Source organism: Nicotiana sylvestris, chromosome 6 (genome assembly GCF_000393655.2).
Source record: "Nicotiana sylvestris chromosome 6, ASM39365v2, whole genome shotgun sequence".
NCBI lineage: Eukaryota > Viridiplantae > Streptophyta > Magnoliopsida > Solanales > Solanaceae > Nicotiana > Nicotiana sylvestris.
In genome coordinates this window covers 31,756,086-31,782,796 of record NC_091062.1, presented here as the reverse complement: position 1 = coordinate 31,782,796, position 26,711 = coordinate 31,756,086, and the positions used below count along the sequence as shown (strand labels likewise).

The 26,711-nt window shown below is 38.7% G+C and overlaps 1 protein-coding gene across 1 annotated transcript; it reads left to right on the top strand.

The window, feature by feature from the left end:
* Positions 1–2,730: 2,730 nt before the first annotated feature.
* On the top strand, positions 2,731–24,964 carry LOC104225743 (flowering time control protein FPA). The gene is made up of 4 exons (XM_009777608.2): positions 2,731–2,913; positions 3,506–3,814; positions 21,510–22,741; positions 23,680–24,964. The coding sequence occupies exons 1-4, from the start codon at positions 2,908–2,910 to the stop codon at positions 24,896–24,898; spliced, it is 2,766 nt and encodes a 921-aa protein (XP_009775910.1). The 5' UTR covers positions 2,731–2,907; the 3' UTR covers positions 24,899–24,964.
* Positions 24,965–26,711: the final 1,747 nt, after the last annotated feature.

The window sequence follows — 26,711 nt, the reverse complement described above, 5'->3', positions numbered from 1 at the left end:
TTCCAATCATTTGTAGTCTCAATATGATAGCCATTTGTATTAGTAAACTTCAGGTTTACTACAACATATGTTTTGACCATAATCATATAATATGAATGACATATTTGTATATAAGCTCTTCGAGAGCCTTCATTTATTATCCACAATCTAATATTTATCGGGCACTACTGGTGTCATGTATCCTTTAGGCAAACAGTTAGCTCTTCAGGAGTTGTTGATACATTTTGTACTATCAAATATTTCTCATACACTTCTGGTATCATGAGAGAAAATCACAATCAAATAAATAATGTAAAACAATTGTTTAAGCACAAGAAAACTCTTCTTCATAATATTTTCCTACTTCAGGAGGCAATTTAAATTGTGTTACTTCTTCAAGAGCAAATTTAAAATACGAAATATTGAGTATATATTCTCTCAATTATATTACCTCTTCTGAAGGTGAACTGTGATATATTCACATCAAAAGTGCGTTCATATTTACCCGATTTATTAATATTGTCACATTCACTTCAGGGAATGGATTAATATTATCCAAAGTTCTCATCCTTCAGGAAATCGAACATAATTATCTGAATGCGCATTAATCACATCAAATCGTGATGCCACAATCTCTTTTAAAATATTTACTACTTCAGGAGCAAATCGAGGCGTGCATTTAATATAGAGAATATTTATGTAGTTTATCTTCAATTGTAACCATAAAAAGCCTAAATTATCACTTCTGGTGTCATAGACATATACCACTTCTGGTGGTTAATTACAATGAGATATATGAAATATAACTACTTCTGGTGGTTGTATATTTCTTGCAAACTCTGCTAGAGTTTAAGTTGATCTAATAATATTATCCATATTCTTCAAAATGACATAAATAAGATATATTATAGTAAACATCATTATCAAATCATAATTTATTCTTTATGTACAACAATTACATAACCATACTATCTATTACAAACAACAAAAATTAAAATATTTACATTTCTATAGATTCACCACCGATTACATGACTTGTTTCTCCTTCTGGGAGTGCAAGGTAATCAGTTACATCCAAATGCATGAAGTCTAAATTATCTTCAGAAATAAAATTTGTTTCAGAATTTTTCTCTGTCTTCTTTAGAGAGGCTTGATAAAGCTCAACCAGGTGCTTTGGCGTACGGCAGGTACATGACTAGTGCCCTTTTCCTCCACATCTATAGCATGCATTTTCTGCATTTGGCGCTTGCACCACTTCATGTTTTTGTTCCTTCCTTTTCCACTGCTGGTGGTGAGGAGGCTTCTTTGGTGCATTATTATTACCATGATTGGGGTTTCTTCCCCGACCACGGCCATGACCACGACTAGGGCCACGACCTCTTCCACGTTTAGCTTGGTGGAAGTTCGTCTCATTCACTTCAGGGAATGGACAAGAACCAATATGTCGGCTTTCATGATTTTTCATTAATAGCACATTATGTTGCTCTGCTATAAGAAGATGTGAGATAAGTTCAGAATACTTTTTAAATCTCATCTCTCGATATTGCTGCTGTAGGAGCATATTCGAGACATGAAAAATGGTGAAAGTTTTCTCCAACATATCATGATCAGTAATATTATCACCACATAATTTCAATTGGGAAATAATTCTGAACATAGCAGAATTATACTCACTGATAGATTTAAAATCTTGTAGCCTTAGATGAGTCCAATCATAATGTGCCTGTGGAAGAACGACCATCTTCAGGTGGTCATATCTATCTTTCAAATTATTCCACAGTATGACTGAATATTTAACAGTAAGATATTCCATTTTCAGGCCCTCATCAAGGTGATGGCGAAGGAATATCATTGTTTTGGCACGGTCTTGGTTTGATGCCTGATTTTTGTCTTTGATGGTGTCTGCCAGACCCATCGCATCAAGGTAAATTTCAGCATCAAGCACCCAAAACATGTAGCTTTTGCCCGATATATCTAGGGCTACAAATTCAAGTTTAGAAAGATTTGACATTATTTAGGAAAAGAAAGTTCTTACCTCTAATACTTTCAAAGTATTTGCTCGAGATGGCAGAGTCTCGTGTTGATAACGTGTTATAAAATAAAGATTGTAAAGTAAAGACAAGTATAGAGAGAAACTGATATATTATTTGAATTCAAACTGATGTACATAATGAACTGAAATCTCTTCTGTTTATAGAAGAAAGGAAGCTGTTGTGTAAGCTGCTACGCAAGCTGCTGTGTAAGTTGCTACTATAAGCTGCTGTGTAAGCTGCTATGTAAGTTGCTACTGCAAGTTGCTGTGTAAGCTGCTACTGCAAGCTGCTGTGTAAGCTGTTAGTATACCAGATATGGATAATCTTCTACTGAGAGCAATGTTTATCCATAACGGAGTACTGAATGGATAAACTTATTATACCTGGTATGGATAATCTTCTACCTAGGGTAATATTTATCCATAACTGGGTACCGAAGTGATAAGCTTTCTTCAGGAAGCTTATTTCCAATAGAGTACTAAATGGATAAACATATTTACGGTGGAGTCCCATATGGATAAGCTTCTTCAAGAAGATTATTTACAACGGAGTACTAAATGAACATCCATAATATAATAGATTTATAACACTATATTTATTTTATAAAAACTTTAATTCAGCAATTGATTAAAACCTTTAGTTAGTATATTTAACTTTAATAATATCATTTAACTATATGTTAAATAATGTGATGGAGCCATTGAGGGATGGAATAACATTTGCTCAAAAAGGGGGCCACGTACCACGACCCACCTATCTTCGGATACTTCATTCTTGGTCCGACTCGATTCGCCGGTGATTTATCTCAAACCCTAATCCACTCACTCCCTTTGTGTTCTCTCTTACAAGAGTTGATGCCGTAAACTGCAATTCCTCAGTTTGTTCCAATCTACATATGTCGGTAAATTTCTTCTCTGAAAACTTTTCTATTTCAGTTACCCTACGTAGTTGATATTATTATGTACTTTGTTTTTGTTCGAGCATTGCCATTAGTTTATTTGTGCTTTTGCTTGTTTTGGTGTATAGAGTTGAATTATTTTTTGTTTCCTTGCTGAATTTGCTCATACAAGTTAGTTTGAGCATTGTCATTAGTTCATTAGGGCTTGTGTATGTTTTGTTGAATTACTTTAGTACAATTTCTTTTGTGTTTCCGAACTCGGGGATGCTTTTTTGTACCAGGCTGCCTGGGAATGTGTTACATGCTATTTAATAAAACAAGTAAGCCCTGACTCCAAGGTAGTTGGGGTTGGTTCCATGAATCTTCGGTATCCATTCAGTTCAATTTGTGCCCTTTCATTACGGTAATATTTGCTAGGTGATTTCTTCATATCTGCTGGTTGGCATAGTTACCTGCTATATGTGCTGGTAGGATGTAGCAGGTAGCCGGTGAAATAGTCTGAGGTGTGCGCAAGCTTGCATAGACACCACTGTCATAAAAGAATTTTTCTTTTCCATGAAATCTAGCTTATAAATTTTACATGGTTCTTTTGCAGACTGGCAGAGGAGGGAGAGATAGATATCGCAGGGATCATCCTCCAAGATCTGAAGAGAAGAGTCATCATGGTCGCGAAAACCCCCCTTCCAGACATCTTTGGGTTGGAAATCTATCTCATAGTCTTTCGGAAAGTACATTGGCCGATCATTTCTTACGTTTCGGAGACCTGGAAAGTGTGGCATTTCAACCAGGTCGAAGCTATGCTTTCATTAATTTTAGAGACGAGGAAGGGGCTTTTGCTGCTATAAGACATCTCCAAGGTTATGCTGTTGCTGGCAATCCACTTAGGATTGAGTTTACAAAGGCGGTTAGTCTTGTCAACCTTTGCCTAATTTTCCTTGTGACGTTGTTGTCTGCGCATAGAAAATTCTCGGCAGAGCACTTGATACTGCTATACTTTTCCGTGCCTAATTTTCCTTGTGACGTTGTTGTCTGCGCATAGAAAATTCTCGGCAGAGCACTTGATACTGCTATACTTTTCCGTAGAAAGTTTCTATGAGATGCATTTTCTTACTCATAAACGTTTGTTGTTAATATTAATGCAACCGTCCAAGTTTGATCTGGATCTTGATCTTCCATTTGCCATTCTATCTGCTTTCATTCAATAATCAGGATACTGGACTCATGGCAGCATTATATGTACATTATTGTTGTGGAAGCCGGAAGGTCATGAGAATTTATTTCAGAGGCTAGGAAGTAGGGCGCACTTAGTGCTTCTGTAACTCGATTTGTAGGCATGGACTGAACTGTAGACTAGACTAATATAAGCAGAAACAATCCGAACATTAAAAGTAGATGTATAAATATTGGTTTAATTGTCTAGAATCTTATGGAAGACTTAAACTCCAAACTAAGGCAAGTGGTGAAACCCCAGCAGTTAATCATTGGACCAAGGAAAATAGTAGAAGTTCAGCAGTCTAAACACAAATATTTGCAAATGTTGTTTCAGCAACCTCCAAAAGTGAGCAATATTTCAAATGAGCGGCAATCTGGTATAATTTGTACAATAACTCCTGCATGATATCCTTCTATAAAAGATCAAAAATGACCTATGAACGGGACTTGTGGTGTGTATTTATCTGTGTGTGTGTGTGTGGTGAGTACTGTGTGTCCCTAAGGGGGTCCAATTCCTAAATATGCCAGGCATGGCCCAGTCCATCCGTTGTCAACCATACTCCATCCAGTGTATTTCAGCCTCTTTTGACTAGTTCAGAAGTTTTCACTCTATCCTGAGCAAATGATGAGTAATCAATTAGGATAATTCAAAGCTCTAACACAACTTATACTAAGTGGCTAATACTATAGATCATAACAGGTGGTTGCTCTCCCCCCCCCCCCCAAACACACACACACACACAAAAAAAAGGGATGGAAAAATTGTAACAATTGGTTAAAGTAGTCAAACATTTAATCATCTGAAACCAATGGAGAATTGACCCAAAAAAAGGGAAGGAGAAATGAAATCCAATACCTATATGACATGGAGAATCTAAAGACAATTCCGAAATTTTCAGCAGATTAAATTTCCACAAATCTTTTGCAAACATGCAGAATATGGCAGTGACTTAGCAGGGATTGTCTTGTGGCATTAGCAATTCTGAAATATTAGAATGTCCTTGTATTTTTCTCCCTCAAGGGATCTTGTAGCCTTAATTTGTGAGGGTAGGGAGTGACGAGAAATTTCACAGGATTCAGGAGAGGTTTTACACCTCACTAAGTGCACTCTTTAATCCACAAGTTATGGATCATCTGAGTAAACAATGGCCACAAGGGCCTTCCATTTTGGTCTCCTTTACTCTGTTTCCATGAAAATCAGTTATCAGGAACCGAGCTCCTTGCTCAAGCAATGTCTGTTTTTGATCACTGTAAAATGCCATCAGAGTCATGTGGAGTATCCAACTATGCATTTCTTTTAGCACTTTTGCTCATTAATAACCAGTGAGAGCATAGATGCTGGTGTCAATTCATCGGATGTGTTAAAGGACAGGTGGACTGTCCTTTTAATCAACCTCTGGCTGCTTAGTGCTGCAATTGAGCTGGACCACACAGCTGCTCAGTGGCAGCATTTATCTGTTAAGTCCTAATTTTAGATGACTCCTTTTGTTCTAGGATAGTCCAAGCTGTATTAGGTAGCACCTCACAAATTTCATACTCGTGCAGCAGCAGCACCATATACGCATTTGCGAGTGTTTGAATGCACACGTTTCTTTCTTATTCATATGCATTTAAGAGATGATTTGTCCCCAAGGCAGAGCATAAATCTGGACCTGTTTTTGAGATAGTGACCTTGTTCCATTTTGCAAAAGTATTACTTATTAGTTTGCCATGACAAAGCAAAAAGCTAGCATTTAGTAAATTGTTTCCTTTTATCTTCAGTTGCCTTTAGGAATTGGCAACAGTATTTGCAGCACGTGATATAAGATTAGAGTAAACAATCAAAATTAGATCCTGTTCAAGCAGGAAAACATCTATTGCTATGACCTCTCTGTATGGCATACAGTTGGGATTCAGTTACCATCATGTAGACCTGTTAGTTTTCCAGAGATGAAAATTAACCATCCGCATCTTACTGCTATTTTCATTAAAATTACGTTGGCAACACATCTCCATAATAAAAGGCTATTAATATCAGAATTATCAGAATTTGCATCACGAAAATTTATCAAATTGCATGGTTTCTTAGTTGTGATCTAGTTCAAACTACTATTATCATGGCTTCACAATTAAATAAATTCCTATGAGCTACATCTCTTTTATACTGGAAGTCCTTCACAAGCAACATCTCATGTGCGGTGCCTTCAAAAGCCACAAAGTAGAATTACAACTGCTTTCATCCATAGAGTTTCGGTTATTACCTTTTTGAATCAATGAACCAAATTAAGAGGAAACACAGAGATTAGCTATTCTAGAATTCACTCCAACACAGTAAACCCCAATTCTTAGATCATAATGGTGTCAGTGATTGACACTGCAACAACCCCAGTGATAAGGATTCTCATTCTCAACCATATGTTTGGACTGAATAAGCACCTAACGAAACAAACTGATCAAAAGGCCATCCAGAACTGTGAGTGATGTATCCAAATTAAAGTGTATGACAGGACATTGTACAGAGCCTTCCCCAGTTGAACACTTGAATCTGGTAGTTCATCAACTGATAAGAAAGGTTTCTCAATTTTCTTTCAGGATGTATTCTATCATACATCAAATTCACATACATGACCTGAATGACTGGTGGCCATTGATGTAAAAATAAGCAGCAGTTCTCTTATGTGACCTACTTGAATGCTTTGAAATTGTGACACAATTATCTCTTTCTATGGTGGTCTGTGATCTAACTTAATCTGTATTCAGAAAGTACCGATCTTGAGGCAAACTCCCCCTGCTTCTGGAAACAAAATTATAGGAGAGGTAAGACTGAAGAGTTGGATAATTAGCGATGATATTTTCAGGAAAAGTGAAATTTCTTAATTCAGAAAATTTTACAGCTGCCAAGCATACATAGATGCTAAGATGCAAATAGAAGCCAGTACATGGCTGAAGTATAACTTACTGTCAATATTATAGTCGCAAAACAAAGAGTATCATCACTTGAGCAAAATGCATGACTGCTGCTCACTAAGTTGTTGCTACTTCTGTCAGCTCCTCCGGGGAAGGCAATCCATTTATATCTATTTGCATGTGAGGCGGTTGAATTACTTTGCCTACTGCATGTTTATATTTAATTAAATCCTGATTCCTAAACAAATGAATGTACAGAAAGAATTTCCTTGAACATAACATTAAATGAGTTTGCCTCCCTCATCTTTTTGGTCAGCTCTTGAAATATTTACATGCTTTGTTTGGATGAGATGATTCTACTTCGCTCTTCTAGAGGTTCACTGAATTGGGCGTGCCTATTTTTATATGTCCATCATGAAGTTGGTCTAGGGGTGTGCCTATTTTTATACGTTCATAGTCTTGCGGACTGGACGGTTCTATCCCAAATAAGCGTCACAATCTAGGAACAAGTGGAAGCATGTTACTGCTACCGGCTGGACCCAACTCATAATTGGCGAATTTGTAGGTTCAATTCTACTGGATGCATGCCAATGGGACCTTCCAAAAAGTCTACTGGAATTGGCTCTATATCAGTTGCCTAAATCTCTTCTTTATCTGCTGCTCTATAGCTGCTTCCTCGCTTCGTCTTCGGCTTCCAGAGTTGTGAACTAACTCTTCCTTTTACAGCCAGACAACTGGCAGATAAACTGCGCATCTAAAGGATGTAAGATTGCCGCCAGGCATAAAAGTCAAGTATTGTATTCCACCTATGTATTTATGCTGTCTATTTCTCATGCTGCTGTGTGGCCAACTTTGGAAAATGATACCAGTTGATTTCCATGACATTGGGGTTCTAATACATTGGTGATCCCAAAATAATGCTTATGAATTTGCACCACTTGTTAAAATAAATTATTTATTTATTTAATCAGAAACAGGATTTGCATTCTGTTTTATTGTTTCAAAGGTGCTCAGCTGCCAGATTTGTCTAAGATGAGGTTTTGATACTTCTGTTTTGGGATTAATCACTTGGACCATTGTGTGAGCACTTGAGACTACAAGCCCTCCAGAGCAGAACTTATATCATGAAGGACAAAATCCTAGAGGCTGTATAGGTGTATTGCTTTGTGCCATATTAATTTAAGACAGCTACATGTGAAGATGTTTAATTTGCCTGTACCCATACTGCTGTCACACCCCAACCTAGGTGAGGTGGATGTGCACTTAATGCCTTACGTACGTGAGCTACCCATTCCGTAAAACTAGTATCTTACCACATTTGCAACACCTACAATCACAAAATCCCAAACACACACACACACACACATATATATATATATATCAACACACAGGCCTGCAAGGTCTCAACCAACACAGACATCTGTCTAGTATATGGTAACTGACCACAAGTACACATACGTCTACAAAAGCCTCTAAGAACATCTGACAGACATAACATAGTCAGAACAGGGCCTTGACCTACCCATAAGTCTATGTATAAATTCAAAACATAAGGACCTCTAGGCTCGGCTACACTTCGGATGATATGGATACCGATCATAAAATGGGGTCAAACTGCCTGCCTAAACCTGCAGCATGAAATGCAGCGTTCCCGGTCAAAGGAATGTCAATACGAAATAATGTACCGAGTATGTAAGGCAACTGAATAATCATAAGTACCGCAATCAAATAAAAGAATGTTGAAGGAAGATAATTGGATAAAACATAGTCAGAATAGGGCCTTGACCTACCCATAAGTCTATGTATAAATTCAAAACATAAGGACCTCTAGGCTCGGCTACACTTCGGATGATATGGAGTCTACCGATCATAAAATGGGGTCAAACTGCCTACCTAAACCTGCAACATGAAATGCAGCGTTCCCGGTCAAAGGAATGTCAATACGAAATAATGTACCGAGTATGTAAGGCAACTGAATAATCATAAGTACCGCAATCAAATAAAAGAATGTTGAAGGAAGATAATTGGATAAAACAAGGGTCAAATCACCTGGAGATCAGAGCTCACATCATACAGTAAGTCTAGAAGGTCATATACCATAGTCTTACCAAACGGGACCCGTAGCATTGCTATGTAGCTTTGTCTTCTTGAATTTTCTATAATAACATCTCCCAACTTATACCGTGTCTAGTCTATCATACGTCAGTCACACGAACACATGAAATTGAAATGCTAACTACTCGTGTCGTCTCGTACGTATGTGCTAGCTACCAGACTCGTAAGTCTGTACTTTCTCGGCTCGCGCACCGGTACTATGATCTTATACCTGACTAATAAGCCGGTACTTCTGGACTAGCGTATCCGTCGTCTATCGGGCTATGATGCCCGTATCTGCTAGGCTAGCACTCATGTACTACTAGGTCACTAGACCCGCCTGCTGTACGTATTTATCGTACAAACACCATGCCTTAATAAGTAGAGTTCTCATATTACTTCTACTAAGGTAATCAAATCATACTACAAGCAATAACTATCAACAAAAGGCAATCTCATCATTTCTACCATCGTCTACAACAAACAGCTCACATAGTGCCAACTTGTGTCGTCATGATACCGAAGTCCTCATAAAGAAGTCACTATAACTCATAGACGCCTTATAAATAGGATAAGAAGCTACTAACAAACATTTGAAACTGGACCTACCAAGGTGCTGCTAGTTAAGGCATGTACGGGCTACTAAAAGCATGAGTAGAGCAACCCTTAACGGTGGTCGTTGTGATATATGAATGCTTACGAGGGAGCCGTTGTGGTTCATATGCATTTTCGGATAGAAACAAGGGATTACTACTGAACATATGGAACTCGTGACCTCGGGGCAATCTCAAGTAAGGAATGTACACAACTAGCTACTACATGAGTAGAACAACTCGCATTAAAGGTCATTATACTAAGGAGGTTTTTACGAGGGAAACGTTATAGCTCAATTACACTCACCGGAAAAGAACATGGGTTGTGAAGAGCTATATGAAACACATTCTATCAGGGCGACATCAATTAAAAACATAGGGAGTTGCTGAATACACGGGTATAACATTTCTAAGCATTTCATTTTGGAACTCACTTTTCTGGAGGGGAAACTCACTATAGATTCATGCCTTGGAAGAGGATAACGAATAGCTTTACATACCTCTAAGCGGACCTTTTCACGGCGATGACGGAACTAGCCTTCTCCACAAATCAAGCTACACAAGAAACAATACTACTATTAATGAAGAGAAGCATAACAACTAGCCGACGAATGGCAATCCGCTCTATACATTGATTCTACAACATATATCTTCGCCTAACTCCCGTCTAATCCTCATTATACCATCAATAACACATAAATATACATACCACAAAATCAGTCCCAACACGTCACACAACAAATGAAACAACACTAGCATCAAAAAGAGAAACATGCTAACTAACAAATGAGCAACAAACTTGCTTTACATCAAATCGGGCAGCATTACCCCCGTTTCTTTTACATCCCTCAAGTCAAGAACAACATCAACACAACAACAATCAACAACTATATGTCCAACACATGAAGAACAACAAGAACAATCCCTCAAAACGTCACACAACAACACCCTGAATCCAACTTCAACATAGCCACCTCTATTTGCAATTTCATCGCTATCCAACCCATCTAAAGCTCTATTAAGCTCAAATACATAGAGAAGAATGATATTCTTACCTTGGACGACAAGAATCATCCCACTTATGCCTTGCTTCAACTTGAAGTAACTTCAATTCCACGACATCAAAGGGAAGAACAAGCTAAATTAACATCACAATTTTTTTTAAAGGAGAAATCACTTCTCAACCTTGTAGAACGTCACTTGAATGGTAGGGAACTGCCTTGGGAGTGTTTGGAGAGGGTGAGGATCAGTTTCGGTCGAAAAATGAGGTTTAATGGGGTCTCCACCCGTCCACCGTTTATATATAATTGGATAAGTTCCCACCGTCTATGTTCTCCATCGTTTATATATAATTGGATAAGTTCCCACCGTCTATATGGGTCCCAAAGGGGGCTACCTGTGCAATCTCACAAAAACGCGAATATCTCTCTACTCCAACGCCGTATCGACAAACGGTTTACGTTGGAAACTAGACTCGTAGACCTTCAATTTGGTGGGTGGATGACCCCGTAACTCCAATTATATTAGGAGAGAAGCTAAGTGAAATTAGACCCAAATTTCAGTAAACTTATGAACGTAAATTGCGATAGCTTTTGCCGACTTTCGACGAAACTTACTTTCTTCGATTCGTTTTAACTTCTAAACCAACATGTGCTGTTCATGGTTTTGAACACTTATGAAATTGAGAATAGTCTTGCTCTTCGAGCTTACGTCGACTCACTTTAGATGCACTTCAACGTACGAAAGTACGGGATGTAACAACTGCTCAGTGTTCTGTGATATTTCTAGAGCACCATTTTCTTTCTGATTTTTCATTGTTTTCCTTTGGGGGACAGGGGACAGTGTTAGCTGCTGGTATTCATCCGTATCATCCGACCCTGTCCCCTAGGTGTCTCTCACCCTCTCACTTTCCAGTTATTTCCACTAGCAATTGGTTTGTGCCTATTTCTAGCTATCTTAAATTCCCTGGAGAAGTTCTCATATCATGTAAAGACAGAATTGCAAGATGAAAACTCGGCATGCATCAAATTCTTCTGGTATGGTAAGATCAAATATGAGCATGATATATTTCTAATATTGAGATCTCAGATTTTTCTTTCTTCATAAATTTGGTACTGAGAAAGTACAGAAGTTTGCTGGATTTGAATCTTATCGGTGTAGAGATTCCATGAAATCAAACATTATTGCTATATCATTTACAAAAGGAGCCCTATACCAAAATTTTCAGATTCTGGATAGATCTATATTTAGCTAAAGTAGCATTCTCCTACCTACCTTCACGTACCTATGTGTTCTTTCTGGCCAAATTGTCCAAAGAATGCATAAAGAGATGGTTTTCCGTATCAGCTTCCACTCCTTCCTTATTCGCTGCCCCTGCCAGCTGCTCAATACTTATTTTAGGTTACCTTGCATTATCCATTGAATCCCATAAAGATTTAGGAACATACACCAAATCTGCTAGACATGTTTTTTGAGCAATTACCAAATCTTCCATGAATATGTACATATTTCAATGTCAACAAATGATTCACAATTTCCGAGTTCTCTTTGCATAAGCAGCACCAACTGCATAAGTTTAAGGCTCTCTTCTTGCAAATTTTCCTGTGTCAGACAAGTTTGATGTGCAGTTATCTATCCAAAACATGCTACCTTGCTTGTAGCATTTTGTTTCCGGATTATCTTCCATAGCCATTCTGTACTTTGCCTAGAGGATTTTTTTTTTCTTTTGACAAACTAAGGTAACCATTACCATGTAAAAATAGAGAAAAAGGTCTATGTTCTTCCATGGCCATGCAGTATCTAGTGGAATTCCTTGCCAGTAGTTCGTAATGGGACTTCGTAGAAAGTTTTTCATCCTTTCTACCTGTCCAGCACAATAGTTTCATTGTATGTCATGTGGAGTACCTCCTTCAACCATTCCCAGCAAGTTTTTTAATCGTTCAACTGCCGGATGCCCCAATCGTTAAAATTTCTTTTAAATTGGAAATTCCAACTACTTACATACCAGCAATTTGCAATGCAACAATTTCTATTAACCATGAGGCTGTACAAATTAGGGAAGATTTCTGCTGAGGTATTTTCCCCTATTTTTTGCTACACTTCTAATTTTATGAACATTTGGGCACAAAAAAATCAAATATACAAGAAATACAAGAAATATGCCTAAAGGGTAGAAAACAAAAAAATTTAGCTTTCAACGAACGTCACACAATCTTCTTTTATACATAAAGAATCTCATGGGAGCACCAAAAGGAAATAAGGAATTAAAGGTCACCATTGTACAAAGTTGAAATAAGGAATAAGGAATAAAAGCTCTCCTCTATTTCTCGCCAAACGGCCCATATAAGTGCTAGTAGAGCAACATCGCACGCCATGCGTCCTCTTTTCGATCTACCACAGTTCCAGCCGAACATTACTTCATTTAGAGTGCTGGCATCGCTTAAAGTATTCCAAACTATCTCAAAATATCCCACCATCAGTGTTGTTAGAGGCGAAAAGCTCTAACAAGCACTCGAGGATTATTGGGGCTTTAAATGCAAAGATTAATTGAAGTGTAGGCTTTAGTTAAGAAAAAGCACAATGAAGGATAGTAATAAATATGTGTAATTCAAGAAAATTAGGATAGAAGGTTAGTAGATAGTCGAACATTTTTTTTCTTTCTCAGACCGGTAGCATCAATGTTATTATGGTATCCTTTTATTCTAAGATTGCTATTACTACCTATTGTTTTATTGTTATCATTCGCCGAGGGTCTTATCACAAACAACCTCTCTGTCCTCACAGGGTAGGGGTAAAGTCTGCATACACACTACCCTTCCCGGACCCCATTTGTGGAAATTCACTGGTTTTGTTGTTGTTATAATTCAAGAAAAAAGTAACAAATTCACTTATAACGTTTTCTTTAACAACTAATACACTTATTTGCCGATCATTGTTTTTAGTATTGCTTGATTCAAGATAGAACTCGTGGGTGATAATGCGCATGCCTTAGTACCTTGCCTACACTAAAGCGCCGCTTAGGTGAGGCTTATTACCCTCCTTGAGCTTTTCTAAGCTTCAGGGCTTAAGCGCGCCTTAAATGAGCCTTAGAAAACATTGCCCACCATAACTTCGAGGCTATCAAACAAGGAACGCGGAGATTGTTGACGTCTTCACCCGACTCTCTTATATAAAGCACCAAATTCTGTGCGTAACCTTCCTCTTTATTATATTCTCTGTTGTCAAGATCTATGTTGCTCGGACTCTTCACTTTGGGTGCTACACCCGTGTTGGCATGACGTTGGTGTGGGTGTGGGATCCGTACCGGATTTGGTCAACCGATTTTGGGTACTTTGACCAAAGTCGACGGAGAAATTCAGGACAGATACAATGATTTTTGAAATTAAAACAAAAGTTAGGGTGAAATTGAACAAAATGGAATACTTTTTACATAGAAATTTTTATGTCAGGCCTTTTCCTTTTATCTCATTCTCGGATTCTCCTGTTGATCAATATTTTCTCCTTCTCAAAATACCTTGTATGGTTTCCACATAATCTCTCATAATAGATATATTTTTATAACTTTATTTTTGGATATTTGAATTATTTTTAGCGGAATCCCCCCACCTGTATCCGTATCCCCGAATCTTAAACTTTAGATCATAAAAGATCCGACCTCTAGATCTGCACCCGTATCGGACACTCGTACTCGAGTCCGAGCAACTTAGGTCTAGATTACCCCTCTTACTACTAGCCAAGTGAAAAAGCACACCTTTTTGGATACCTTACAGATCTAAATAGATCTATATGGAAGGAAGCCTCCTCCGAACCAAGAGCTTCTCATAATATGACTTAACCAAGAATACTCCACGCCCCAACCTCCATACATCGTGGTGGTTATCCTCTGACGTGCCGTCTTTGTTAAATAAACCGACTAAGTTTTGAAATTCTTCCACTTCTAGTCATGAAAATTCCTCCTAAATCTCGGTATCCCATACCATTTTTCCTCCCAAATTTTGATTTTCCTTCCATCACCAACTTTCAACGTTTTCGAAAACTACTAATACGTTTTCAGAATGAAATACATGTGGAGCGTGAATTGGAGTACTCTATGGATATTGTGCACTTATTTTTATTTGATGACCTCTTTGCAATGCTTATTTTTCCCTTTATTCTATCTCCAAGGCCATTTAAATAGGAGGCTTTCGTGAAGCCTGGGATTGCTTAATCCTAATTTCTCATCCTCTTTACATTGCATCACTTTTCCCATTTTATCAGATGCATCTTTCTTCCTTCTTGATTTCCTTTCCCTAGGAATTCACTCTAAAAGAGTCTTGGAAAAGCCCCTAAAGGCGTTATGAAGAAATTTAATCTGTTAGCATAATAACTTCAATTGATAGAAAAATCTATGATGACCTAAAATAGTACCATCTCGGGGAGTGTTTTATTTTGCATATCTCGAGTTTAGAATTCTCCTCACTTTTTCCACCATGATTTTCTCTTGTAGGAAACTGGTCTCCTTGATTCTTCTCCTTGTTCTCCTTGATGAAGATGTCACGCATCGTATCGAAGCAGGATGGATGAAGTGGAGGCTCGCTTTCGGTGTTTTGTGTGATAGGAATGTGCCACTGAGACTTAAAGGTAAGTTCTACACGGTTGTAGTTAGACCAACTATGTTGTATGGAGTAGAGTGTTGGCCGGTCAAGAACTCTTATACCTAGAAGCTAAAAGTAGCTGAGATGAGGATGTTGAGGTGGATGTGTGGGCACACCCAGTTGGATAAGATTAGGAATGAAGTTATTCGGGAAAAGGTGGGAATGGCTCTCGTGGAGGATAAGATGCGGGAGGCGAGGTTGAGATGGTTCGGGCATATTAAGAGAAGTATAGAAGCCCCAGTTAGAAGGTGCGAGCGGTTAGCCTCGGTGGGTAGCAGGAGGGATAGAGGCAGGCCTAAGAAGTCTTGGGGAGAGGTTATTAGGCGAGACATGGCGCAACTGGAGCTGACTAAGGACATGGCCCTAGATAGGAGAGTGTGAAGGTTAAAGATTAGGGTAGAAGGTTCGCAGGTAGTCGAGCGTTTCTCTTTGTCTTACTCAGTTCGCTAGCATTAGTGTTAGTATGATATCTTTTATCGATAGATGGCTATTACTACCTAGAGTTTGACTGCATTCTTGGATTCAATCTTATTTCATCTTGTTGTTATTCCTACTTGTTGCAATTACATCTTGCTGTTATTCCTACTTGTTGCAATTACCTTTTCTTTTCAGTCGTTCTCTAGCCGAGGGTCTTTTGAAAATAGCCTCTCTGCCCTTTCAAGGGTAGGGGTAAGGCTGCGTACATCTTACCCTCCCCAGACCCCACATGTGGGAAACTACTGGGTTTGTTGTTGTTGTTGTTGAGATGTTTATATAAAGCATTCTTTTCTACCTAACGGCAGCCATGATGGCATGTGTCACAGGGGCGTTTTCAGTCCGCCGAAAATGCTGCCCGATGTGCGGCAGTCAAGTCCCCACTTGACTTCAGCCTTACCCAATTTTCGTTCGCTTTCGAGGTTCAACACTTAGAATAAATTTAAGGCAACATGAATAAACAAAGGCAACACAGATTTACGGGAACTCTTTCCCAACCTTTTATAATAAATCAATTACAAAGGAAATTCTCGAGTTAGGCAAGGTGCTGCCACCCTTGGCAGGCACCAACTCACAAAAATGGCCTACACTTGCACGATTCTGCCCTATAAAAGCCCCTGCCTAAGGCCGCTCGTGCTGCCACTCGTTTGGCAAGGCAATGGCACATATTTCGCCATGCTCAAGCCATAAAATAGACAACCCTATGTCTATCTTTCAGACCATTTCCCTCCCTAGGTACTTAGCCCGTTTTTAAGGCTGCTAACACACATATATATAGTGTAGTCAATCCAAAAGTGTTTCCTATGTTCAGTTGACATCCCCCAACTGATAGGACATGATCCCCATGATCAAAACGTGTAGGACATGTCTCTAACATGCCTAAAAAACGTGCATAGACTCAGCCTATAATCAGCAACTCTTGGACAAAGGCAGTTGTAACCGCCAACTGCATCATGTGCACCACATGTGCGCATTTTCTTGGCCAGCTGCTGCCCAATTTCGTGTCTAGTCTTGGATCGGCCCAATGCCATTATATCCAGCTGCATTGCGCCAAGCTCCAACGCCATTATATCCAGCTGCGTTGTGCTATAAATTTCCTTGACATCGCCACGAACTTGTTTGCCGCACGCCGCCTGCTGTCACAGTTGATTGTTCTTGTCAAGTCGCCCCTACTTGATCAAGTCTGCCCGTTGTCAATGCTGATTTTAGCATCAAGTCACCAAGCCTTGATGCCCTTCCCTTTGCCAAGTCGTTTGCCCACAAGTAACTTAGGTGCCAGCCCGCTCACCTAAGTCATGGCAACATCACATTGCCAATGCCACTGCCTTGGCACTAAGCTGCCTCACTTTAGCGCCGAGGTCTTTCCCGTTTTGCCTTGTCAAGCTCCCATCCAGCCCGCCTAGTTCCGTCAAGGTCTTGGCCTTGCTTGTACGCAGCCCACTCTTGCTTTGGTGTAGTCCGTCACACTTTAGCCCTCAAATACAAGTGTAGTCCGTCTCACTTGCCTTAGCAACAGTTTGTTGCCATTGACAACACCCCCGCATTGTCTTGCATGTTGATTTTCCCGCGCACATAGGCCAATGGCAAGGCCATCATGCCAAAACCCTCGCCACTGCCGTGCCGCTTGCCGATCAGCTTTGTCAGGGGTCTAACAGCATGTGTGTTGCGCTGGGCATAAGGGGCATGACGACTTGACGTCATCCTAACCTTACTCTATTCACCCTTTTCTATCTTGGACGGAATAGGAATTAATGACATCAGGTATGCTGAGATGCTATAAAGCTCACTATTCACCAATAACAATTTTTCTCAAAAAGATAGATTTTGTTTTCTTCCACGTGGTTAGACTTTTTTCACATTTTTCAATGGATTCTTTCATGTGTTATTGTCTTGTATTTTGCGCCAAGTAGTATTTCCAGATACCTTGTTTCAGTTGTTCAACCTTGCAGCTCAAACTTATCTGCTAGCTCTCGAATATTTCATTAAATATTGCTTGAAAATAAGTTCTTCTATGAAGATCTGTTACTGCCCCGATTGCAACTAGGATCCTTTTTAGATGTAGTCTACTTCTTGCTTGCATCACACAAAACCGAAGTGTTGTCAGCATATTTTCCAAGAATCTACCTTCCTTATCAATATTCTGTATCCACTTGACCAGTTCATCTCCACAACTTGGGATAACATTCTGTCGAGAGTCCCATCACCATGATAAAAAGATCAGCTGATAAGCATTCACCCTATCTCAAACCTATCCTCTTTGGGAGAGAAAAAACTTTCAAGATGTTAGATTTCCACATCGGTGGTGGATGGGGGACGGTCTTGAGCAATTCTTACCTCATGAGCTATATTTTGGGGTCGAGTTAGACCCAAAATCCATTTTTTATCATGGTATCCAAGCCAAACTGTCATTATTCCTATCTGGTTTCCAGTGCTCTGCTTCCTTGAACAAATTGGAACAAATTCCAGTATGTGCTCCTTTATCACTTTTGCATCTTCTAATAGTTCCCCTTATTTCTATTCTACCAATAGAAATATATCTTTTATGGGCATTAGCCATTCTATGAAAGAGCCTTGTATTTTTATCCCCTTGCTGAAGTCACAAACATCTACATGAAATTTCTTCCACTCTTGCTATTTCCTCGAGCTCGAGTCGTCGTCTGTTTTCAGGTGACCCTGGATGACTAGTACATGAGTTAGATGTGTCACTGACTAGTATATGAGGGATATGCGTCTATCTGTCAACAAACATGATCGGTCTCAGACCTATACTTTCTTTAAATGGTTGAACCTGACTAGTTAGAATAAGGCTCGTATGCTATTTGAGTTTCTAAGCTGTCCAAACTGTTATCCTTTTTCAGGTAGGTTTTGCATATTAAGTGATTTCTGGAGTCATGCCCATGTTTAATTGTGCTATTTTATGTGCATGCTTCATGCCAATTATTGATTATTAGGATCCCAATTTTCTTGTTTTGTTTGCAGGTTAGAAATTAGGCAATTTAGGTGAGATCTTGTTTTGCATGAATTGTTGTTTCCGGATTGCTTATAGGGAGGTTTGTGAAATGGAATCATTTTTATTCTTTTCGTTTTCTCTTCGGAAATTCCAATTCGAAGAACTGTACAAGTTTGACTTACAAGATGTGCAGATTGTTCCCTCATTTTGAAGGATTTTTGTTTGCCACTAATATGCAAATGACCATGATCCTCGTCTTCTTCGGTGTAACTTTTCCACTTCTGCTCAGTGTTGTCTAAGTGTACTTGGTTGAGGTCCTAATAGTGCTGCCATCTTTTCCACTTCCCAGTGAAAAGAGCTTTTTCTAAAACATATCTCCTATATCTCCTGCCCATTCAATGGACACTTTTTAGAACTGCATTTCTGTATCCTAGTAAGTAATATAAGATGGTTTTGATTTGATTGTCATCATTTTGCTTCATTTATATTTGACTCACTGTAGTTTTTTTAATTAATTCATCCATATAATTGTTGTTCGGGTTATTTACTTGCAGTATTGTATGCATGTGTGTGTATGTACATATATATATGAGTGCATGCATATGTATGTGTGTCTGCGACTCTGCGTACGCACGTGCAATTCTTGTCATATGGCTTTCTTCAGTAAAGAGTATTAATAGTGTTTTTAACTTAGAGCTCTTGCGGAACTTGGCGCCTTTTTTCACTTTGTGCTTCTTGACATCACCACTATTGCTTCACTCCGCAAAGGAGAAGAGAAGCTTCTCTTAGTTATTTATTCCCACTCTGCTTCTCCAACTGGTTTTCCCAGTTCATGGCAGGATGAAGGTTGTCAAATTGATGCTTAGCTTAGTGATTGGTTACATCCACGGTGTTTATCCAAGTGCACCATTGATATTCTCCAGAGAAGAGCAAATAGGTGTCTTAAGTTGAGGTATTCGAAATATATTCTTTTCAAGTTAGGAGATTGTGTTGCTGTCCTGTAACTTAACACATCTCTAGAGCTTCCTTTCATAGATAATCTAGGGGCTAGAACAGAAGATATATGTTGTTGGGTTGTCTTCTTCAAAATGCCTGGACACGTTTTTGGCTTTTGTGTTAGTGATAACTTGTGCTTTATGCCTGGCTTTTTTCCTATGGATCTGATCAGTTAAGAGCCTATTTGGCCAAGCTTTTGGGAGGCCAAAAGTACTTTTGTACTTTTTGGAAAATTTAAGGTGTTTGGCCAAAATGAAAAAGTACTTTTGAGCAGCAGCAGAAGCAGTTTTTCTGCTTTTTGAGAGAAGCTACAAATTTTAAACTTCTTCCAAGAAGCAGACGCAGAAGCAGAAAAATAATTTGTTCAAGATAAAAATAACCTTACAATAAATTTATATTTTTCAAATTATCCCTCATTAATTTAACATTTTCTTTTCCTTTTCCTTTTTCTTTTTATTACTACTATACATTTCTTCTCTTTTTTATTTTAATCATATTTATATTCTCTTTCTCCTATTCCTAAGAGTAAATTTTAAATTTATATTGAATGATGTATTTTGACATATTTAAATTATCATGTAAACAATAAGTAATACCGAACACTCAATGTTATTGATTTGGAATAACTATATTTTATATTGATTGAAATTTTTAATTTATATTCTTACTTTACGTTTCATATTTTAATTGAATTCCTTTATAATAAATGTTTAAATTTATTTTTCTTTTCTAAATAATACTAATCGCAAATTGAACCTTTATTGTCTTTTTTCGTAATTTGATACTTAAAAATGCTTTTTTAAAAGATTGGCCAAACACAATGAGCTTGCAAAAAGCACTACTCAAACGAATTGGCCAAACACAAATTGCTATTTTGCAAAAGTACTTTTGAACAAAAGCAATTTTCAAAATAAGCAGTTTTTGACAGCTTGGCCAAACGGGCTCTAAGTCTCAGAAAGGTAACTGAAAGCTGCATGTGAGTGAACCTCGCAAGTAAAATATTAGGTGTATTCCTATCATATCTTCTGTAAGAATTGGTTATAGAAATTCAGTGGAAATCCCTCAAAGCTTCTTCACATCCACGGGTCACTGCATCAGTGAAATCTTGCATTTGTTCTACCAGAAGAATGTTGCTTTTGTTAAGACACAGATCTATTGACATTTATACTTCTGTCTGGACTTCGTGTTTCCTCTTTGCACTTAAAAGAGACGGTCTAAAGTCATGATGCTGTAGCCACGTCCCCTATAGACTTGGTTTCTGTGTTTGTAGGCTATATGAGCCTGGAAGTTAAGCTACTCCCAACTTGTTTAAATAGTAGTTAAACTGATGTCCATCTAGATGATTGCATTTGTCATCTCTTATATGCATGTATGTTTTACGCTTCATCATCTTACTTCCAGATTCTTGCTGCAATTATCACAGTACCCTCGTGAAGATAATGCAGTATTACTATATTGGAGAGTGTATACTAGTAACTAGAGTATGGAAAGAAAGCCCTTCACAAGAACTGAGACCAGTTTTAAATTTTGAGGGTTTTGATTGATCCATAATGCAGCATGTTCTTCTACTAATGGGTCTCTTGGTGTTGTACTTCTCAACAATGATACCGCAACTCACCATGTATAATTATTACTTTCTGTTGAAGAAGTTAATCTATATGCTAGCAGATCCACCTCTCTTTTATTGTTTGTTTTTTAATTTAAAAATATATCTAGAAAAAATGGCGATAATTCTGCTCTAAATAGGGTTTTATATCACAGGAAAAATCATCACCTCCAGCACGGGATGAAGAGTATTTTCCACGTCGAGATGAACGTCCCATGATAAGAAGATCTCCACTTCCGCAAAGGGACTTGAGGCCTCGCCACTCTACTCCTGACTTATCACCACATCCGGACAAATCAAGGTTAAATGATAAGAGTGGAGAACCCAGTGAGGTCTTATGGATTGGGTTTCCTGCACAATTGAAAGTAGACGAATTTATTTTGCGAAAAGCCTTTTCCCCATTTGGACAAATAGATAAGATTACTGCATTTCCCGGTAGAACTTATGCCTTTGTTCGATACAAGAATGTGATGGCAGCTTGCAGGGCAAAAGAAACGTTACAAGGAAAATTATTTGGCAATCCTCGTGTACATATTTGTTTTGCGAGGTCGGAATCTGGAACCTCTAACAAGGAGAGGAGCTCAATGAATGATTCACCATCCGCACATTTGAGATCATATGGGCACATTGGTTCTTCTGAGAACCTTCGCCATGGTAGGGACTTTGGTAATGCTTCTGGAGATCATGGCATGAGGTCTCCAAGGTTTAACTCAGATATGGATCCTGGTGATTCTCGTCGTGTTGGTTTTGGCAGAAGGGGTAATTCATGGGCAGGTGAAGATGGTGCACTTGACAGGAGGAGATTTCCAGCTCTGGATTCTGAACTGGGGCATGGGGACAATGCTTACAATCAGCGTAGTCCTCCAAGGAAAAGAGTTTTAGACATACGTGAGTTTTCTCCTCAGCGGTTCCCTAGACAAGATCCATTGTATGATGATTCATGGGACTTGCCTGAAGATCCTTTAGTCTTTCATGAAGCTAAGAAACTGAAGACCAGCTCCTATCCTCCAGAAAGTGAGCTTCCAGAATATCCTTTCACTGATATGGAACCAGCAAAACACAGGGGGTACCATGAATTTTCCCAATCCGAGGTTCTTGATAAAAACTTTGATTCTGGATCTCATGTTCATAGACAGATCCCTGAGCGGATGATGAACTCGAATCTACCTTATCCGGAGGAGAATGAACGATGGAATTCACGTTTTGATGGTTTTAAGGTGGGGTCTGGTCAATTGGCTTTAAATGCTGAGCAGAAAAGATTGACTCCTGAACCACATCCCTCATCCATGAATACTGAGTGGAAATGGGAAGGTACAATAGCCAAGGGAGGAACTGCTGTCTGTCGCGCTCGATGCTTTCCTGTGGGCAAACATCTAGACATGAACTTGTAAGTAATAACTTGCTTCAGGGGTAAATGTTTCCATAGACATAATTTCTGACCCTAAAGCTCACAAGTTATTGAAATAAAAACTGATAGACGACTTCCAGTTGGAAATCTTTTTCGAACTACAGGGCTCCTACCCTCTAGACATTTTACTTGAAGCCCTTCCTCACAGAAATATCACAAGTGCAAATATACTCTGCTGTAACTGATAAAATCATACTTAGTCCATGGAGCTCGTGTTGTATAACAATTGTAGTTTCCTATATGTGCTTTTGAATTAACTTTTAAATGCTGGATTGGTAAGCTCAACATTCAGGTAAGTATCACTTTAGAGCAACTTTCTACAAGACTTGTACAGTGTTCGGGCGATTGATGATGTAAGAGCAATACTTAGGCTTGCTCAAGTCAAATATAATCATTTTCCGTTTATATGGTCGAGAATGAATTGTAATAGAACTCTGATAGTGTACTCTTTGGAGAATTCGGTGTTTTACAACCTAGTTACGTAGAAGTGAAAATTTTCGATTAGGGTATCTCTTATCTTAGAAGTCAGAGATAAAAAATGGATAGTGTTAATAGTCTGTTCTACCTAATTTAAGGAGATTTCAGAGATTGAATTTTGCGCCTTCTTGCCCTTTGAGGCAATCATCATTTCTCTTGTATGGAGTAGGAAATCTTTGTTCATGTTATCAAGTACATGGGAAGAATCTAGAATGGTACTTAAGTAGTCACAAGACTTGTTTTAACTTTCTCGTTCATCTTAGAATTACGAATTTCTGTCTTCTCATACATTTGTTCACAGGGTTTTTGGGATCAAACTACCACACTTAAGAAAAAATGAGCTTATCTTGTTAGATTGAGAACTTTACACCCACGTGTTATGTATAGAACTTAAAATTCTTTTTCTTCCATTGAGTTTGCAATGGTTCACAATTCTGCAGACCTGTATTCTTAGACTGCACAGCAAGGACTAGTTTAGACATGCTTGCGAAGCATTACTATCAAGCAGCTGGTTCTTGGGTTGTCTTCTTCGTTCCAGCTAGTGATCCTGACATGGCATTTTACAATGAATTCATGAATTATCTTGGTGAGAAGCAGCGAGCTGCTGTGGCGAAATTGGATGATAGGACCACTATGTTTCTTGTTCCTCCTTCAGACTTCTCTGAAAAAGTCCTTAAAGTACCAGGAAAACTGAGCATCTCTGGTGTTGTTTTGAGATTGGAACCTACTGGTTCCAGTTATGCGTCTCTTCACCAACAGCCTGAAAAGAATGAAAGCAGTATTACCGGTTTCCAGGGCATGACATCGTTTGCCAAGCCGATATCGCCTTCTGGGCCTAATTCCGCACTTACATCTTACCCAACTACTCAGAGGCCAGGAATCAGTAGTAATATGTCTTTTCCTGGCATAGATACAGGACCTCCAGCTGCTTCATTTCCAGGCTCTCTTCACCCAGGTGGTAACTTTTCGGAGCCACTTAGTGGAGACAGGAATAATTACATGGTCAATCAGCAGTACCCTGCCATGGGACAGAACTGGTCTTCCCATGATATGCAGAACATGAATCCTGGTGCTAAGAATATCACCTCACAATCATCCGGTGGCAGAAATGATCCTGCAATGGTTCAGGGATATAATCCTGTCATGCCTAGTACAGGACACGAAAGTTCAAGCTTCTACAGGGGTGAAGTTTCAAGTATCCATTCAAATGGGAATAACAGACCTCCTCTGGAGGCAAAGACACCAACATCAGCACCTCTTCAATCAGAACAACTTGCATTGTTAGCCTCATCACTTCTTGGGCAGCAGAGGCAATCAGGGGTTACATCAACAGGGCAAGATCCTAGACAATCAGGCACTGCTTATATGCCTGACAACTCATACAGACCACATCAGAATTTTCCACCCTTAAACAATCAGGCTGTTGATCTTTCATCATCACAATTTGGTCAAATGCAGCAATTGCTTCAGCAGCAGCAGCAACAACAGCCAACTATGAGTTTGCCAGGCCCACCTCCGAGAGATCTTCAACAGGGCACTCACTTAAACCAACTGCAGACTGCAGCAGACGAGGAAACGGACCCACAGAAGCGCTTGCAGGCAACATTGCAGTTGGCAGCAGCTCTTCTTCATCAAATTCAACAGGGTAAAGGGACCTAATGAGCAAATATGTACGTACCTATAGAGGTCAATAGTCGCTGAATGTATTTAGTTGCTTCTATATGGGAGGGGGGAGGGGGAGGGGGAGGGAGTGTCTTGAGTTGTGCTTTGCTTTCAAATTTGACCTAGAGCTATGAAACTTGCTGCATCATTTTGTTCCTCCAGATCCAAGTCTTTCTTAACTTTTTAATATATTGCTTGTTGTACTTGTGGTTTGTCCTGTAGTCGAAGACTAATTCATTCTACCCTATCATTGATAGCTCGAGGCTTGGAGTTGGGATTTCTACTGTACAGTTTTGATTGTTACACTGGGCGTCTGGCTGTGTTTTGTGCAAATAAGTGTGCCATTTCTATTTCCTTGGCTTTTATGCTCATGGCTTGACATGTCATTATTTTCATCTCCCTAAATGGAATATCTATGTTTTGCATTAAAATTGTAATTCTTCAAATCAAGCTTTAAAATTTCGCCCGATTTGTAACCAGAATATGGAAGTCAGACATTTCAAGCACTTCACTTTTTTTTGTTGAGGCTAAATGGAGCTATTTCTTTAATCAAGAAACAGAAAATAAGTCCTATCAACAACCATCTTGACTGAGCGCTAGCTTTTAGAAGTACTCTGGGTGATTTGCAAAGGTAGAGATGAAATGCTTTCAATCCGGTGCGAGCTATATGTTTGGTACGAATAAAAATATTTTCCGAGATATATTTTTCAATTTTCCTATTTTTGGTTAGCTTGAACATTTTGAAAAATATTTTTCTCATGAACTCATTTCCTCCAAATACCAAAAAATGACTTCCCTACCAAAAGGAGAAACATATTTCCAAACCCTTCCTAACCTTCCTCATTTTATTCCTTACCCCCAACCCTTACCCCTCCCATCCCCTGTCCCCACCCTACCCCCGCCCACTCCCTCCCTCTCCTCCTAGCATCGCCACCGCCACTCGGCCCCTAGACCCCGAGCTACCATCCCTCCCCTCCCCACCCCCCACTCTTATCCATTTCATCTCATATAGTATTTACCTAGATTATATATTTTTTGTTACCTAACCAAACACCGAAAAATAAGTAAGAAAATCACTTATTTGTCGAGAAAACATTTTTCAAGGAAAGCATTTTCCTTCCTACCAAACACTCTAAACCTGGCTAAATTTCTTCGATATTGCTATAATATGACTTACATTAACTGCTGCACTTATTTGGTATTACCTTTTTAAGCCATTGAGTACAAAGATAGAGAACTTCTAACCAAACTATTGAGTTCATGTTCATATAACTATTTTTTTTTCTTCTTAATTTCTTTAGCGTAAGTGATAACACTTATTTCCTTAAAATACTATGCCATTAAAACAAGAAATTAATTAATTGTTACACCAATGAGTATATAAATTGGGGTGTACTTAAAATAGTAAGTCCAAAGATGGTAGTTGTTGGATAGATATTAGTTAAGGTTGATTTTCATAAATGAAGCTTGTCAAGTCTGTCTAATCAGTATAGTACTAACTAAAGATCACATATTTATGCACTTTTGAAGGTTGTAATAAGAAATGGTTCAACATAACCCTTTGCAATTTGAACAGAAGAAAATAATCCAATAAAAATATCTCGTATTTTATTTTCAGATCTCTTATGTATAAAAATAAAGTTTTGGAGAAGATTTGACGTAAAATTTTAAAAATTATAGTAGGTCACAAACAGGGACGAATCCATTGCATTAGTTACGAGTTCCTGTGACCCTAGTAACTTTTCCCTAGATCTTGTATTTGTATTGAAAAATTTATTAAATGTATAAGAATATTTAGCTTGGAACTCAG